The sequence below is a fragment of the Elgaria multicarinata genome, chromosome 3 (assembly GCF_023053635.1).
Source record: "Elgaria multicarinata webbii isolate HBS135686 ecotype San Diego chromosome 3, rElgMul1.1.pri, whole genome shotgun sequence".
In the NCBI taxonomy this organism is placed as follows: domain Eukaryota; kingdom Metazoa; phylum Chordata; class Lepidosauria; order Squamata; family Anguidae; genus Elgaria; species Elgaria multicarinata.
In genome coordinates, this window is record NC_086173.1 from 76,821,509 (window position 1) to 76,840,483 (window position 18,975).

Genomic DNA, 18,975 nt, shown 5'->3' on the forward strand with positions numbered 1-18,975 from the left:
TATTTTTTGCTAATCTAGAATAATCTTCCTTCGCTTGTTTCAATTGGATTTATTCCACAAGGTAGAAAAATATATTGTGAGTATGGAAAGTAAAAAGCAGATTGGTTGAGGTAATTTGTCACCTGTCTTTTAGTGAAAAGGGTGAAATGCTGGAGCTCTTTACATGTGTTGAACTGGAAGTTAAAATAATGATTTGATTGCACTATTTTAGCCCTATGCAAGATAATACACAAAGGCTCTTAAAGCTAATCTAAATAGAGGTTAAAACCACTGGAGTGAAAACTGCCCCCAATCTTCAAGATATGCCAAAGAATGGGACATGGTGGACACCTGGGGAGGTTGGACAACAGTGACAGCTACATGCTGACCTTTAGTGAATTTTAATCTGCAAATGCATTTGTGCCTAGAACGGCTAATGCTTTTAGTTACTGTCAAGGCTTGTTCCTTGATTTTTAGAGAGCTGAGAATAAATGAATTTCAAGAATCAGCACTATGCATGTTGCATAACAAACAGGTTGACCATGGCTATATCCAAGTTATATGGAGGCTTGATTCAAAGCCTTTGGTAGGCAATGGAAATGGTTTCTATTAAATTGAATGGATGGAGGTTTATGAATGTTAGAAAACAAGAAGCCACATAGAATTTACAAATATTGCCCAATTATGCGAACAGTTCAAGGTGGAAGAATATTGTAGACAGAAACTTGTAGAAAGGGTAGGAGGTGGGTGAGGGAGGGGGACCCATTTCCCAACAATAACCCATGAGTTATTTGAGGGTTGCTGCCCCCTCAAACAAGCCATGCTGCCTGGGTTCAGATGACACGGCAAGCTGTGCTAGTGAGGGTAATTAGGAAAATCTGGCTGGCGGCAGGCACAGTGGGGGAAATAAGTCACCATGATTTGTTAATCACACTGTGGTTATTGTGTGTGTGTGTTTGATTAATCAATGTATAGATTGCTTACCATATCTAAAAGACATCTTGTCATGCTTTACAGTACAAAAAAGGAAATACAAACCATTAAAATAATTAAAATAAAGCAACTACCACCATTAAACTAGGAAGCAGAATCAATCGGGGAGGGCTTGGGAAGAGAGAGGTTTCCAACTGGTCCCTAAATCAAGCCACAGTTGGTGCCTCTCAAATGCCAGGGGAAGGCATTCTACAAAATGGATGCTTCCAGACTGCCACTGGATGGCAATCTGTAGGACACAGTACAAAGCAGCAAGGGTTCCATCTTAGCTATTCCAGTGGGCTATATCAGAGAAGGCAATGTGCCAGGTTCAGGGCTTTATTTGTTCTTGTACAAAGGTGGACTACAATCTTGCAAATCATTAGGCTGCTCATATCCTATTGACTTCAGTGTGTGTGCAATAGCCCCTATAATCTCCATGCAGGAAAAACATCAGATGTGAAAATTGGTTGGCTTCTATATCTCTTACAGATTATCTGTTAAATTCCTGAGTTGATGCCACTGATTTCAGTGGCCTTCTGTCTTTAGTAGGAATTCCTTAGTAGAGCAGTATTTTTTTGCAAAATGTTTCTCATATTACAAAATGAGGGCTTTTGCTTACAGGCACCCAAGCACAAGGTGACTGTAATGGGATTCTTTAAATAAACTGATCAATATTTAATGACGGATGTGGTAGTAAGTGCAAGATACACAAATTATATCTCTTAATAACCAATGCACAATTTTGCAAATGAACAAAATACCCATTAAAATCTATTTTTCAGTGTGCTTCTAGATGGAGGCATTCTAGTGATAAAAATGCTCAAATAAATAAATAAATAAATAAACTAAGCCAGCACTATGCAAGAATTGCCACCTTCCCCCCACCCAAACAGATTTTCTGGGGTACAGATACAGGAAAAGTGGTGGGAAAACAAGGAAGGTTATGAGTAGAAGATGTTGTCTGGACAGTGGACACACATACACCCCTCCAAAAGAAAGAAAAAAATCCATGAATGAGTCAAGATCATTAAAATCCCCACCTGGAAGCATCCAAGATCCATATTAGAATTAGGGGTTCCTATTCCTTTAATAGTGTCAAAAAGAGACTTTCTGCAGGTGTAACATGTCATGTCAAGGTGCTTAAAGGATGAAAAAATATCTACCTTCCAAAGTTACTTCAGCTACACTACATAAGGGTAGGTTCTTTCAGCATTAAATAGTATGGGACAGATATGAATGATATTGAGATTAATCTCACACGACTCCAAATTTACATTAGCACAAATATCAACAGAATGTATTCCTAAACAGGACTATATCCATTGTGCTTTGAGTACCTGCTGACTGATTTTCATCAGTGATCAAACATGGATTTTGTGGCATGTGAAATTTCTGTCTTGGGGTTTATGAGGTGGAACACCTCCAGAAGGATACTTACGGTTTGCCATGTCAGTAATTTTGATATTACAAAATCCCTGAATGTGAAATGGCACGATCACCTAATAAATCCTTAAAACTATAACGGCCATTAACAGGTCAAGGTGAACTGGGCACAGTTTTATACTACACCATGTTAATGTACAATTAAAGGATATACAAAGGGGGAAATATGATGGGGGGTTTTCCTATGAGAAGGGTATGACAGACTGCTCCTTCTGACATGCACTGAATGCTGTTCAAAGAAATCCATTTCACAAAGCATAATGTTATGGCCAGAAAGAAGGTATGTTTTATTGTTGGTCCATGTGTACTAGATTTCTTAAGCCCTTAGAGTTGGCAACCATTTCCTGATTTGCCTCTTAAATAGGTGGGTGATTCATTCCTGCAGTTTATCAATAGATTATTACAATCCAGCAGTAAGTCTCATAGCCACGTATGACCAGCGATGCTGGTCATATGTGGCATCTGGTTGTGACTTTGGCATTATCCTTATCATGGTGGCAAGCTACCTAGGAGACTGCTGTAGAAGTTAAAGCCCTGGAGTGAATCATTTGATTCTGAGGTCTCTTAGAAACAGCTGTCTCCAATGTGAAATTGTATCATGTGCAGGCTAGACCTCAGCGTTAAAGAGACGTGCAGCTAAAAGATACCTGATAGTTACCAGTAAGTGTACCAGCAGTGACATGGTCAAGTATCAGTTAGAAGTCTCTGCCATTTTGTGATGAGGTCAACACATACAGTTTATTGCAAAGTTATGCTGTATTTCCAGAAGCTAGAAACCACAACTTGCTATGTGGAACAAATAATAGGGCTGCTAGGGCAGGATAGGTGCAGTGTAGCAAAGAGTTCTCTCTTTCACCCCGGACCTCTTCATGCAGTATAGTATTTATTTATTTATTTATTTATTTATTTATTGCATTTCTATACCGCCCAATAGCCAAAGCTCTCTGGGCGGTTTACAAAATTAAAACAATTCAAAACGAAACAACAGTATAAAACCATCATATAAAATACAATATGAAAGCACAACAGCAGCAATGCAAAAATACAAATTTAAAATACAAATTTAAAACAGCAAGGTTAAGATTGTTAAAATACTGGGAGAATAAAAAGGTCTTCACCTGGCGTCTAAAAGAATATAATGTAGGTGCCAAGTGAACCTCCTTAGGGAGCTCATTCCACAGCAGAGAAGGCCCTCCTCCTGGTAGCCACCTGCCTCACCTCCTTTGGCAGGGACTCACGGAGAAGGACCCCTGAGGATGACTTTAGGGTCCGGGCAGGTACATATGGGAGGAGGCGTTCCTTCAGATAGCCTGGCCCCAAGCCGTTTAGGGCTTTAAATGTTAATACCAGCACTTTGAATTGGGCCCGGACCTGGACTGGCAGCCAATGAAGCTGGAAGAGGACTGGCGTGATGTGGTGCAGAAGATCTTTACTGCAGAAGATCACCCATAACTACTAGAAACAAAGAGAAAAGAGGGAAAGTTTTGAGAAAATTTATTTATTTATTTATTACATTTTTATACTGCCCAATAGCCAAAGCTCTCTGGGCACAGTTTTTCGGGTTTAGAACATTGAAGGCTATATTTAAAATGTTAGCTCAGGTCTTCTCCCTGCAGCAGTGCCACAAGCAGTGGCATAGTGGAGCCTGGGCTCACAGGGGTGCAGCACCAGCACTTCCTTTGTTAGCAGAGATGCTGATGTCATCTGCCACCCTCCTCAGAATTCCCTGTTCCTTGTAGTAAAGTTAAATATTTGGGGGGTGATTGCGCTTGAATGGGCAATTAAGACCCATTGGCTTTACAAATCACTTGCTCCTAGCATATGAAAACTCCTAGAACTGGTTTGCTGATATGGGGAGCTACACAGTGGCCTGCAATTTTGGATCATCCTTAGGGGTGGGTACGTGGCTATGGGACTGTCATGATGCCCCCCTGCAAAATTTACCATTACACCAGACCACAAGTAGCATTCAGCTGCTGGAATAATTGTAAAAATATGTCCAGAATAACAGAAAGGGCAGAATCCAAGGGGGCTCTTATGCCTCTGCCGATTTGTTTGCTCCCCGCTGAATCCCTTCTGCAAGCAGGACCCACTGCATACGCAAGGGAGATTTTGCACTTCCCAAAGGAAGCCCTGAAACAAGTGGAAATGGTTGTTTCTGGAAAGAGGCAGGTCAATCAATAGTGATGCCAAGGGTCTCTAGCCAAATGGTTTCCCTGATTGTCATGTGGCGACATTCCATAATGCACTCAACTTTCAAAGGACACACTAGCTAGGAATGAAATGTCACCGTTTGAGTACTAGGCAAATGTGATTTCACATTTACAGATGCAGTTGAACAACATAGGAACATAGGAAGCTGCCTTATACAGTGTCAGACCCATGGTCCAGCTATCCCTGTATTATCAACATTGACTTTCAGCTGTTGTCCAGGGTATCAGGTAGGATTCTTTCCTAGCTCCACCTGGAGATGCCAGGTATTGAACCTGGGAGCTTCTGTATGCAAAACAGGGGCTCTACCACTAAGCTACTGCCTCCATGCCACATCACTACTTAGTAACTACTACACATACTTTTTGCTAAAAGAACATCATTTGGAAGGGACCGTTGACAATCATAATGTCTTGCACACCAGCTCTATTGCAAAGTTATGAGGCATAGGTGCTTAGAAAGGGGAAATGAATTCTTTCCAACTATTCTTCTACACATGATAGCAAGAAAGACATATTTGAATAATTAACTTCCATCAGAGCCCTCTTTGGCACCGTGCTTTAAGAGTGTGCAATAAATAGATTCCGAAACAGGAATATCTGGCATGGCAATATCATTTGAATTAGAATGCCCAAGGCTCTTGTGGTGTTAAGCTCAAATTTTGACAGTCTAGCTAGATGTAAGATCAACTTCTTTCCCCCTGGAGTTTGGCGATGAATAATGGCGGGGTGGGGGGAACAGTGGAAGAAATAGTGCTCTGGCAGAAAGAGGAAGCATATAGACTGGGCTTGCAAAAACTGACTTGAAAGATAATATACCAAAACCTAATGACAATTTGCAACTGATGAAAATTCCACTGAAAGCAGACTTGACAATTTTATCTCTTTGTTTGTTGCTGTTGTAAATTCATTCAGGATTAGAAATGAAGCAAAGGAAAGGAAACATAGATTGACACTCGTAGCGTCTTCAGAGGTCTTGCGTCTTTGACCTTAGCACTCCAGAAGTCATTGGTAAACTATATATTGAGCGAGGAATAGAAACTCTTAGTATTGGGGAGAGCTCATTGGGTTACAGAGTTGTGACTGCCAGCTTCTAGTTTCTGACCACCCACCTAACAATCCCGAAGAGTTATCATACCCTTTCACAGTAACTTGGCTAAAATAACAAAATACATTCAGATAAGATAGGATAAGCTTCCTACCAAATCAGAAGTTTTTCTTCATCAAGAATTTAGGCATGTGATTTAGCACAAGGAACATAGTTTTGAAGTTGAAAAGCTCAAGAACAAACTTTGTTCCAACATGCCTGAAATACAGTCACAGGCAGGCAGTTTATAACTTACTTCATTTGAGACAATCCATAGCAAGCAGTAAAGATGTGGGAAACCTTCCCTTTATTTCTACAGTTTTTGTTCCCATTGCTCTATTTACAGAACAGCTGCAGACCAGAGTGTCTCCCACATATTATTGCATTTCTGAACAATTTATGTGCATATGGGATATTGCTTTTTGTTCTCATGAAAATGCTGTCAGAGGCAGTAAGCCTATATACAGCAGTTGCTGGGGAACATGGGTGGGAGGGTGCTGTTGCACTGTGCCCTGCTTGTGGGTCCCTAATCAGCAGCTCATTGGCCACTCTGTGAGCAGAGTGCTGGATTAGATGGACCCTTCATCTGATCCAGCATGGCTCTTCTTATGTTTTTATCTTCTTATCAGAGGCTGCACAAATTATATCAGTAGACTAGTACATGTGAGTTGATCATTGTGGATGGGGACACACACCCCATTGAAAGTAATGCAATGCTGACAAACATCTGCATTTGGATGCCTTTCCGATGTGCATTTGGTCTCTCTCTTCCCTGCTCTGTTGCTTCCACAAGAGTTTACATATCTAGCTGTCAGTTATTATTTTACCCAATAAAAAGTAAATGAGACAGAATCAGACAGAAGGAAGATTCAGGATAATTGTCTGCCTCAGCAGAAGAGCAATATTTGCATCAGAACTGTGGCATCCCTAGCAAGAATCAAGAGCTCCCAAGTTGGAAATCTAACAATTGCTCTGCCAAGAATGGTACAGCATCAAAGCCAGTGGCCAGGCATGGCTTTATCCAGCTCCATGACTGGAGAGCCGTGTAGAAACAACCTTGACTATTCTGGGAAATTAACTCTAAGGCACAATGAGATCTAGGGAAGCCAACAATAGACATAGCAAGTGTGGGCTTGTCCTAGCAGGCAGTGCACCTCAGGAGTTGTTTTGGCACTGTCTGAGTTTATCAGGAACAAAAGGCAGGAAAAGATAGGGGTTCGTTGCTAGGAGCAGACCTTAGCTATGTGTCATGTAGCCCCCTTGTTGTCAAACTTGTGAAATGTAGGGTTACAGATGGATAAGCTCTGACCTGCACCACCATCACCACCCGCATTGGTAAGATAACTCAGATCATTTTTCCAAGCCTATCAGAGATCTGGAAAAATGACATCTCTGTCCTCCCAGCCCAGCCCCTTCCCTAGCAAACAGCAGTGGGAATAGACACACAGGGAGAGGAGAGGGAGTTTGTCCCTTTCCTCCCTCCATACATCTTCATTACTCTGGTCCTCTGATTAGTAGTATACTGGACTGCAAGGCCCATGAGGCCCATGGGAGACATAGTCCTGATAGTATAGTAGCCCTCCCTCATTTTTTCCTCACTGCTACTTCTGCCACCACTTACCAAGAAAGGGAATGGGAGAGATGTTTTGGGTGGGTGCTGGCTGTGATGCTTCAGAAGATGGGGAGGATTGGTGGGAATTGGGATGGAGAAGGAGGGAATTCTTCTTAGGCTTGGATCTTGAACTCAGGCGGAAAATAATTTAGAGGTTTTAAACACTTTCCTCCTGTTTGAGGCAAGCTTTTAACAATCTCCACATTTCTTTTCCAAGGCTCACCTAGGAAAATTTCTCAAAGAAGGTCTATTTAGGATGAGTCAATCTAAGGAAAGAAGGACAGTTGTCTAGCAGAGGGTGATGCATACTTAAGCAGGGAATATCTGGAGGCAATTTATGTCTCACAGGAGAACTGAATGGATAAGGAATTTATGCAATGCACATGTGGAAGGAAAACATAGTAGCCCGGACTGGCAAGGTGAAACTTAACCCTGAGCTCTAGCATACCTTTAAGTTGTACTTTGGGCAAGAGGAATACCAAACGGACCATAAGAAAGAGCATATATACCTTCTCTGCCACAGCTACACACACACCCTTTCCACACACAAGTCACGGTAAAGGAATTGTGGCAATTTGCAGTGGAAAATTGATTGCAGTCAGACCCTGAAGAGAAAAGCAGCAGCCTGAAATCGGGAAGACTACTCTCTGACCAGTCTTTGTTACTGGTAGCTTCCTCTGTTTCCTAACGGCCTAGTTTTGCTCCCGATTTCCCTTTCCTTGTTCAATTAAGCCATTGATCCCAGAAACTTCCTTGTTGGATATCTTGTTAATGACCTGGGATCTCTAACTGCTTCCTGGGATTTCCTTCTTATGTACCGAATGAATAGCTTTCATAGAGCCTGCATAATATTCATTTCTCCATGAGCAACAAGAGCTTTTTCTCCCCAATTAGTACTGCTGTAACACTGGCTCTGCTTCTACAACAGTTGTGTTCTCACTGTACAAATGTAATTGGGGTCAAAGCGGGGTGGGGGTGGGAATGAAGCTTCAGTGCTGTACGTCAGCCTTTCCGTGGAGCAATGCCTCATTCAGATCTTTTAAAAGGGAGAGTGAAGATCATCACTCTATGACCCGAAGAGGAAATAAATATCTTTCAAAGGGAAAAAAAAGCACTGATTAAAATGCGAGGTCACTGCTGTGGAAGGATTGCCTTGCATCTTTTCCTTTTCCTGTTGAAAGCTACATGAGTAAGAGAGCTGTGGGTAAGCGAGCTCACCCTCTACTGAAATAAATGCCGTCCCCCGTGCAGATTTTATAAAGCCTTTACAGTCTATTCCAAGTCTATGGGATCAGGGAGAGAACAGGCCTGTTCAGAAAAGATGCTAAGCCATGGTTAAGCTGCTAACCCTTTGCAGCACAGGGTTAGTAAGTGTGTTTAAATAATGCTTATGTAGCTACTATGGTTAGGAATGGTTCACACAATACGCTAAGTCATGGTTCACGTGACATGCTAAGCCATAATGTTTAGCTCAAATTGCTTAACCACCATGGCTTTGCATGTCATCTGAACAGGGTCAATGTGTCATCATCACAGGTACTGTCCAACTGGTACCCAGTCATGTTCCTGGCTCTTCACTGCCACTTCTACCACTCACCAGAGACATTGCTGAGGAGGAGATGGGGTGGCCTGACTGCAGCCAACGGTGCCTAGAACTGACATCACGTGGTAGCTGCAGAAGGGGCCTGAGCTGGAAGCCATGGCCTGGAGGGCCAAAGATGAAGCTGACTGGTGGGGGCACATAAAAGGTCAGAGTAGGAGTAGGGAACGGTCCGCCAGGCCAAAGCTCCTGGCAGAGTATTTATTTATTTATTTATTACGTTTTTGAATCACCACTCCACTCAGTTGAGTGCTCAAAGTGATTGACAATAAAATATTTACAGACAAACAAACAAACCCTAAAACAAAAGTGATAAAATAATGCATTGCAACAAAATGGGAACCTTCTAAAATTAGAGTGGCTGCATTAATCACTAAAAGCTCAGCAAAACACTAGAGATCATCTTCCTGTAGGGAAAATGCCAGGTGTGAAGCTACTCTGATTTATTGCTGATACTGATTCAGTTTGCCACCATACAGCAGGGCCTTCTCTGCTGTGGCACCCCGGCTGTGGAATGAGCTCCCTAAGGAGGCTCACTTGGCACCTACACTATATGCTTTTAGACGCCAGGTGAAGACCTTTTTATTCTCCCAGCATTTTAACAGTCTATAAATAAATTTTAACTTGGTGTTTTAAATTTGTAATTTTGCATTGCTGCTGTTTTTATCTGGTTGAGCTTTTATATTGTATTTTATGTTATGGTTTTATACTGTTGTTTTATACTTTGAATGGTTTTAATTTTTGTGAACCGCCCAGAGAAATCCAGCTATTGGGCGGTATAGAAATGTAATAAATAAATAAATAAATAAATGTTCAGGACAAACCCTGTAACCACTGTTGGTATGCTGTTTAGTCTTTACCCAAGTAACCTTGTTGACACCCATTGAAGTACCCCACCACCAGTACTCCCCTCCAGATGGCTTCAAATTATTATTAGAGCTCATAGGTATGCGCATAGATTTCTGGGTTTGTTTTGGCTGGAAGTTTTAGTCCAAATGCCCAGCCATGGAAGTTGTTTTTCCAGTATGGCATCTGGTTCCTTGGCACTCACACCTGGCTTGGATAGAAGTAGGGACACTTAGCACACTGGCTACCCACTTAGTAACCATTAAAAGGAAATGAATACTGCATTGTGTTGGCCTCATGCCTGTTATTTATTATAATAGCTGCTGGGATACAATCTATAGGAGGGCTGAGATAAGGACTGGCTATAGAACAGAAAGGCCCTTCCATGATTTAGCAAGAATCCTTCTAAGGGTCGCAGATGCTAAATAGCATCTTTTCAATGATGACAGCCCACATTAACCATATCCTCCTCTAGAGGCAGGTGCAACAGGCAGGAGATTCCATGGCTTTTACTGTGTTCATTTTGGCACACTAGAAATTCAAGGACTGAAACTCTTGACTACACTGTGATGATACACAAGACGCTGGAGGCTGGAATACTCTTCCTATTTTCCTAAGGAATGTAACTTTATCTGTGCACATCCCTCACAGATACTAAAGTTCACCTGTTTTGGAAGTGTGGTTCTGGTGGTCTGCATTATGTCACTGCATATCCTTTTCCAGTGGGGCCTAGTTTGTAATATGTTGGATATCACTAGAATCAGGTGGCAAGCTACAGTTATCCATGCTCTGATAACCTCTTGTTTGGATTACTGCAATGCGTTATACGTGGGGCTGCCTTTGAAAATGGTCCAGAAACTTCAGCTGGTACAAAACAGGGCAGCCCGTTTACTAACAGGGACTGGCCAGCGAGACCACATCACACCAGTCCTTCTACAACTTCATTGGCTGCCAGTCCAGGTCCAGGCCCGATTCAAAGTGCTGGTACTAACATTCAAAGCCCTAAATGGCTTGGAGCCAGGTTATTTGAAGGAACGCCTCCTCCCATATGTACCTGTCTGGACCTTAAGATCATCCACAGGGGTCCTTCTCCGTGAGCCTCTACCAAAGGAAGTGAGGCAGGTGGCTACTAGGAGGAGGGCCTTCTCTGCTGTGACACCCTGGCTGTGGAATGAGCTCCCCAGAGAGGTTTGCCTGGTGCCTACACTGTATTCCTTCCATCGCCAGGTGACCTTTAAATTTTCTCAGTATTTTAACACCTAATTTAACTTAAATTTAAACTTCGCTGTTTTAATTCTGTATTTTAATCTATATCAGTTGTGCTTTTTATATTGTATTTTGTATTTGTGTTTTTAGACAGTTGGTCGTTTTATTATGCTTTTCATGGTTTTAATTTTTGTGAACCGCCCAGAGAGCATCGGCTATTGGGCGGTATAAAAATGTAATAAATAAATAAATATAAGCCGCTTCAAAACAAATAAACACCTCCTCCAGCAGCCACCATTTCATAGTTTGTATGTGTGTATTGGCTTTTCTATGAAGGGCCCAGATCATGCTCAGTGGTAGAGCAGGTCCCAGGTTCAGTCTGCATCTCCAGGTAGGTTTGGGAAAACCTTAAATTCTGGAGAGCTTCTGCCTGTGAATGTAAACAGTACTGCACTACATGGACTTTGACTCAGTACAAGGCAACTTCTATGCTCCATGGTTTCAGTCAATGTGATAACCCTGAAGTGCTGCAGCTCCTGGGCAATTTAGTATGTCAAGATTGGGAAACCTGTGGCTTTCCAGGTGATACATTCCAATGCCCATCAACCCCAGGTAATGGCCAGGGGATGATGGAACTTGTAGGTTGACAACATCAGGATGGGCCACACATTCCCCACCCCTGCACCATGTAGCCTAGCAAGAGCTTCTTTACCCCAACTGCTTTCAGCACCATCAATTACAAGGTTTCTTTGGACAGCTCCCTATTTTCAAGTGCTGATGTTAGGTCATCAGCAGCCATGATAGTCAGCTCTGACTAGAATTACTATTGCCATTCTTTCGGTTCTCTCCGCCCTTTCTTTGCCTGGAAGGGCAGGAGCGCAGTCTGCTGTTGGGTCTTACTCTCCCTTTCACACATTCATTGTTGTTCTTAAAATCACCCTTTCTCCTCCGCTGGCTTCCATATTCTTTGATTACATGCTGTGGGGTGTGGCTCTCCAGGAATGACAGAAAATCCCAGTCATGTTAATATTTTGGTTCTCCTGTTTTATTTGTCAATACAGATTTACACCCTGCCCTTTAGCATGGATACTATCAGGATGGCCAACACTAAAAAACAAAGTAAAGAATTCACAATAAAACAATCATTATTAAATACAGTAGATTTAAAAAACAGAGCAGCAGATAAATGAATTTCATACACATTTATTCCAGTGTATTAGGAAGCCAAGTGCTGGAACATCTGAATATGAGCAGAGGAAGAAAAAGGATCCCTCCCCGCCCCAATGTTCAAAATGATTCCCATTGTTAAAAGTACAGTTTCTCCAGCCTATTAATAAAATACCCATGTAAATCACAGAGGTGACATTTTTGTGGAAATTCTCCCAACAGAGTTGTGTGGCATAATTGCTGACTCACAGCTGAATAATGATTCTGAATAAAAGGTGAAGTTGCAAGAGCCAGACCATTTGTCCATTCAGCCCTGTCATCTACTCCAACTGGTAGTATAACTCCAAAGCTTCTGGCTGAGGTTCCTTTTAACTGGAGATGCCAGGAACTAAACCTAACATTTCATGAATGCCAAAACATGTGCTCTACCACATGCCTAATAATAATAATAATATAGGGAAAGGTTCACAGATTTATATGTCATACTTGAGTAGTGGATATGTTGTATCATCCCAAGTATATGTGCTGCTGAAGCAAGCATAATCAGTGTTTTTAGGTGTTTGTTTCTAATACGTAACAATTATAAAATTTATTAAATAATCAATATCTCAACTTACATTTCCCACTTAAATTATGGTTCTGCACAGTGTAGTTTCAGATGAGAGCTTGAAAGTTTAAAAAGCAATTAACACTGCAATTCTTTATACGTCTACACAGACGTAAGTCCCATTGAGTTCAATGGGGCTTGCTCCCAGATAAGGTGATAAAGGATTACAGCCAAAGTAATCCTCTGTCATTTGGTGATAATACTGGCACAAGCCTCTGGTGATCTTTAAATCACATCCTCCAGTTTTACTGCATGTGGAGCTCTAAGTGAAACCTTTAAAGAGGTCAACTGCATTCAAAGTAACTGCAGTATTAGACCCTCAAGCCACAAAACTGCAGGCAAACATTTCTGCTATAAGTAGCAGAGCCACAATGCCTCATGATTTGTTCTTTTTAGTTAATTAAAAACAATGATTAAAGTGAATTCAGTAATGCCACTTTTTCAATGAAAAATGACTATTATTCTGCTACAGTGTGCATCACAAACACACAGGCAAACAATTGCAACAAATTATATGACACAGCACACCCTGTGACTGATAACAGTGTTGGTTTGGTCAAAAATGGAGGGCAACTCTTAGGATGCAATCCTATCGGGATGCCCATCAGCTTTCTAACTCGGATGCTGACGAGCACCCTATGCAGGGAAGAAGGTGTGCGGAAGCCCCTGTGCTCCTCTCACCCAACATTTTTGCTGGATTGGTGATTTTGCCTGTCTAGCTGGGGCTCTGTGAAACAGGAAGGAAGGAGCGGCTGGAGGATTCTTGGTGAACTGGCTGCCCCAGTTTCCTCCCCTCCTACAGAACCTCCCCCTTTCCCTTCTCTCTGAGCTTGTGTTTGTGACCTGGTAGAGGCAGCCGGATCGGTTCTCCCTGCGCTGGCAGTGAGGGGGAGGGAACAGGGAGCCTAGAACGCCTGGGTCCAAGGTCGGAGTGTTGTGACTTGAATCCAGGAATACGAAGTATCCTATGCCTCTCCCAACTCTGTCTAGCGGCCATAGGATTGGTGTTTGCATTAGCAGTTAAATGTAATATTAAATAGCAGCAGACAGAAATGTTAAAATGTTCAAAAAGACAGAAAATGTGAGTAGTAGAGAGAATCTGTTATTTCATGTTCCCTACTTTCCTGACTGGTGAATTTGGGCAACCCTTTCTTTGCAAGCTTTGACTTTTTACTTAAATGATAATGTGATGGACTGTTTGTTTCCTTAATGGAAGTGGTTATTGTTTTCTAACAACTTGACAGATATAGAAGAACATGGAAAGTCGGCATTCTTTGCTTGGTAAGATGCTGTGCTTTCACTGGGACTTGCAATCCACTAGATCAGTGGTTCTCAACCTTCCTAATGCCGCGACCCTTTAATACAGTTCCTCATGTTGTGGTGACCCCCAACCATAAAATTATTTTCGTTCTTCTCTACACGATCCATTGTCATGGGATGGTTTGCTAATGAAAATAATACATAACAATAGCTTTAATAATACAAAAGATGATACATGACATAGTTCAGTCAATACAGTTTCCTAAGACCATCGGAAATATGTGTTTTCCGATGGTCTTAGGTGACCCCTGTGAAAGGGTCATTCGACCCCCAAAGGGGTCCCGACCCACAGGTTGAGAACCGCTGCACTAGATGGACCAGCCTGCCTTGTGTAGCATTTACAACCATTTTAGAACATGAGATCTAGCCTGCGAGGGGAGCCTCATTTTGACTTTTAATTTCAAGTGTGGAAATATCTGAGGCCAACACGGCCTTGCAATCTTCCAGGCAGCAATTTTCATCAACATGTAGGACTCTCATCTTTCTGGGTGAGGTTGGATGGTTGGCAATGGGGAGGAGTTTAAAATGTAGCCCAACAATACAATCCTATGCATGTCTAGTCCGAAGTAAGACTCACTGCAGAAGGTCACAGGTTCAGTTCATGGCATCTCCAGTTAGGGCAGAAAATATTCCTGCCTGAAACCCTGGAGAGCTGCTGCCAGTCAGTGTTGATAGCACTGGCCTAGATGAATCAATGGACTGCCTCAACATAAGGCAAGCTTCCTTGGTTTCTAAGTGGGGATAGGATTGTGCCCAAAGGCTGAAACCCTACGCATGTTTGGAGAAAGAAAAAAAAACATTTCCCAAAATTTCTCTCTCTAAACATGCATAGGATTGCACCATTAGAAGTGTTCTTAAAAATCCTCCTCCTTAAGGTTTCGCAGATACACCTCTTAAATATAACAGAAACAATTCCAAACACCTGAAGATGCAGATATGTAAAAATGTTCACACACAAGTAATAAATATGGAGAAACGTCTAACTCGGGAAGGCTAAGATTTTTTCTTGCCAAAAGTGGCCAACACATTTCAAAACCTTTTGGCTGCTTAAGTCCCACTGCTGGGTTTGGGGGTGGGGGACATTCTGCAAGAAGAGCCCTTGTGCAGAAAATACAAGTGCATTTAGATGAATATCGAACCTGGCTTTGCTCAAGATTTTGGACTTCCTTCTTTCGTTTAGTGCAGCATTCCCCTCCAGGCGCTTTGGACTTCTGCTCCCATGAGCCCCAGCCCGCACGGCCAATGTTCAGGAATGCTGGGAGCTGCAGTCCAAAACATCTGGAGAGCCCCGGGTCGAAGACGGTACCTTCAGCATTTCTGTTCTCTGTTAACCAAACGCGGGAGGCAGCGGGAAGAGCCCTTCACACGACAGCCTTGCCTCGTCGCGCCTCCGCCGAGACTCCTCCACGTGAACCGCCTGATCGCTCGAGACCCTCTCGCCTGGGGCGCCACCTCGCCTCCCCAGCCCCCCCCCCTTGACTCTGCCCTGGCGCCCTTCGCCCTTCCCTCTCGCTCGCCGGCCTCCCCCCGTGTCTTTCTCGCGCCTCCTTCGAGTTTGTCCCTCCGGGGGTGGTCCTGGGAAGCTCCACTGCAGCAGAAAAAGCTGCTCCCGCTGCCGAGGGAGAGTCCCCAGGCCGCCGCCGCCGCGGTTGGCCAAAGCCGAACTGTATGGGAGGAGCCTGGGCTTTAATGCACCATAAGGTTCCAGCAAGCCGCCGCCGCCGCCGTTCCCGCACAAGCCTGAACAGCCTCCTGCAGCAACAGCAGCAGCAGCAGCAGCACCACCACGCTCTCCCTCCGCCAGCCTGTGCTTCTCAGCGGCGCTTTGCAGCAGAGGCGAGCCAAGCCCGCGGCACCCGCCTAGCCTGCCGCAGCGGCGCCAGTCCTGCCCCTTGAGAGAGACGCCCCCTCCCTCCGCGGCCGCACCGCACAGGGCCCAGGCTTCCCGGCGCAGTCCGCCCCCTCCCCGCTGAAATCCCCCCCGCCCCGAGAGAGAAAGAGCATTGACGCCGGAGCTGTGATCTTTGCAGTAACGGACACCATTTTGTGGCTAGCGGTTTCTTGACTTGGGCAGCCCCGGGAATTGCTGCATGCGGAGGAGAGCTCGCCAGCCACAAGGGGAACCTGTTGGGCGTCGCGATCGGGAAGTAGCCCAGCTGCGGCACTTCGCCTTGGAATTGGGGGTTGCTGCAGCGTCGCTGGGAATCGGATCGTGCGCGGCAGCGGCAGCCTTGGGAGGAGGGAATTTGGAGCTTGTGCAGCAGCAACCGCAACTGCAGCGGCGGCGGCAACAGCAGCAGCAGGCGAAGGGGAATTGGACCTTGCGCATCCCTATTCCTGGGTGGAGACGAAGGAGATTTGCCCCTTTGCGTCAACGGCAAGAAGAGAAAGGGATTTGGACCTTTGCGACAGCAGCGTCCCTGGCAGGAGGAGGAGGAGGTGAAAGCTTGCTTGCATTTTTTTTTTTTTTTAGTTTTATTTTTTCTTGCAGGGCAGGAGCATGTTGGCCTCAATGCAGCTCCCCTTCCCTCCTCTCCGCTGATCCCAGTCGTGGTGAGGCGATGATGGATACTTGCCTGCTTGTTCTCACTTCCCACAAAAGTAAGCCCGCTGTCAATGGAGGAGGACATTGATACCCGCAAGATAAACAACAGTTTCCTGCGCGATCACAGCTATGCAACAGAAGGTAATGGAAGGCCCCGGGAGGGGGGGGGAATAAAAAATTTAAAAAGCAACCCCATTCCACTGCGGGGAGGCGCCTTGCCAAAGCTCAACCCAAAGGCACGGATCCTGCAGTAGAATGGCGTTGTGCTGGTTGACGATCCAACCTAGGGCAAATCGCAGGGCGGCGGCGGAATTAGGGAAGCGTCTTGGAGTTGTACCGGGAAGACACGCCATAACGCAGCGATGCCTGGAGAGGTTGGGCCCCCAGCAGCAGGTGGATCAAGACGGAAGGTCCCTCGGGCACTATGAGCACTTCCCTCCCTGGGTGATGTCAGCTCCGATTCATTTGGGCCCTGATCACACCTTGATGTGTCAGCAGCAGCCTAGCCTCTCCCTACTCCCCAGGTGTCGACAGCCTCCCTTGAAATCAGCACTTGCACTTTTGCTTACTCTTATTGCTCAGGGAAGTATCAGTCAATTGATGGTTGCTTACAGGCAGGGTTTATGCCAATTCTCTCTTCTGGCTTGGTACCTCAGCAATGCAACAATCCCCCCCCCCCTTCCCCAGCAAAGCCTTGGATGCTTCATGATGGTGACAGATCAAAGCTGTGTCCAATGAAACAGCAAAAGAGCTTTAAGACAGGTGGTGACATGTTTCTGGAAGAAGAATGCCATGGTGATTCTGCAGCAGTCGATTCTGCTGAATCAACTGCGAGCGGAAATGAATGTGGGGGCTAAAGTGAGCAATCTGCTGAGAAGTGTCATGAAAGGAAGAAAAAGAGGCCTGGGTGTGCGGTGGAAGGGATAGCTTCGCTGGGCCTGGGTTGTTTTTTTTTTTTTTTTGGTTTTTTTTTTGCTGATGATGAGTTGCTCTTGTCTTGTTCACCCACTGATCAGCCTTGTGTGAACGAGGACTGAAGATTTTTAGCCTTGGCATGGAGGATAAAATGGAGAGGAAGGGTGATCATGAGGGCAAGACAAGAATGTACCTGGAATGGGATGGGAAATATAATTTGGTATCATGTGAAATATCTGTCATTTGTCTAATCTGCAAATAAAGATCAGAACTAGGGCTTGGGGAATTCACAAATGTGGATGAATATGGTGCTCTCTTGTGCTTCAGTAGTCATAGAAATTAATGTGCTTCCTAAGTGTGTAAACTCACCACTGAGCCATATGCTGTGATGAAACAGAAACAGGATCTGATGTAAGAAAATGGAACTAGTATTTCCCACCCACCCCACCCCGCCCCCTGAATTCAGTTGAAATCTGTAGGGTTTAGCCAAAAATTTTAGATTGTCAGTGGAGTTGGTGGCAGACTGCTAAGTTGCTTTAACTAGGGTAAATGCTGAACTAGATACATTAACCACTTTGAACTATTTTGCACTGTGTAACATTCTATTCTTTTAGTGTGTGCTACAATTGTTGGCCTGAAGGAACTAGCTGCTAGCTTTTAATGCTTCACTTATCCATCTATAAAATGGGTGCAATAATAAGATGCAATAATAAAATGTGTATGGTGCTCTTCAAAGGCTGTAAAATATTTTGTCATATGGTGGCCTAGCTATGTTTATTTGCTATTGTGGTCTATAGGACATTGCAGGAGGACATAATTATAACATGAATTGAAAACTTTTGTTTTTCTTTATGGTATATGTAGGGCATAAATGGGAAATTTATTGTGAAGAACATAGCTACCTCATCTGCACAATATAGAAACCCATTGGGCCAAAAGCTACATTCTTCTGCTTGGAATAAATGTTTATTTTCCAAGACAAGGAGCTTCAAAAAAAAGTCCTCAGATGCCACAATATCTGGGCTTCTAAACATTTAAGTTAGCACATGGGCAAGTTTGAAAGGTTCTATGAACATTTGGTTCAGTCATCTAAAAGAAATGATGTTTGGTTTTTTGGGGGGCAGGGGGGTTAAAGGAGCTTTGCCAGAGATGTTTGTAAGAATTGCAAATGGAGAAAGGATCACTCTTGTAGGCAGCTTAGGATCACTAGCCTTATGATCTATTTGTGAAAGTGATTTCCCTACCATTGCTTCTTAACCATTTAAAAAAACAGGACCACTAGTGCCACTGAATTTTTCATTGTGGGCAATGTTAATGGGCTTTGTTTGTTCCAAGCAAACTATAGTTAACTACAAACCCTGGGTTATGAAGCTGGTTTGTTTCAATAAACTATAGTGAAGATTAATTATAGTTTGTCAGCTTCAGACATAAAGCAAAGTTGTGGTTTTTTTAAAAATGAAGTG

At 43.7% G+C, this 18,975-nt stretch overlaps 1 protein-coding gene across 3 annotated transcripts in view; it reads left to right on the forward strand.

The window, feature by feature from the left end:
• PPP2R2B (protein phosphatase 2 regulatory subunit Bbeta) overlaps positions 1-18,975 on the forward strand; it is a 263,756-nt gene that overhangs the window by 72,479 nt on the left and 172,302 nt on the right. Inside the window, exon 2 of one of the 3 annotated variants that reach the window (XM_063120657.1) lies at positions 16,544-16,738. The exons of the other annotated variants lie outside the window; for them this stretch is intronic. Within the exon in view, the coding sequence (XP_062976727.1) occupies positions 16,669-16,738 (70 nt within the window). The 5' untranslated portion in view covers positions 16,544-16,668. The remainder of the gene's footprint in view (positions 1-16,543; positions 16,739-18,975) is intronic. 3 annotated transcript variants of the gene reach the window in all.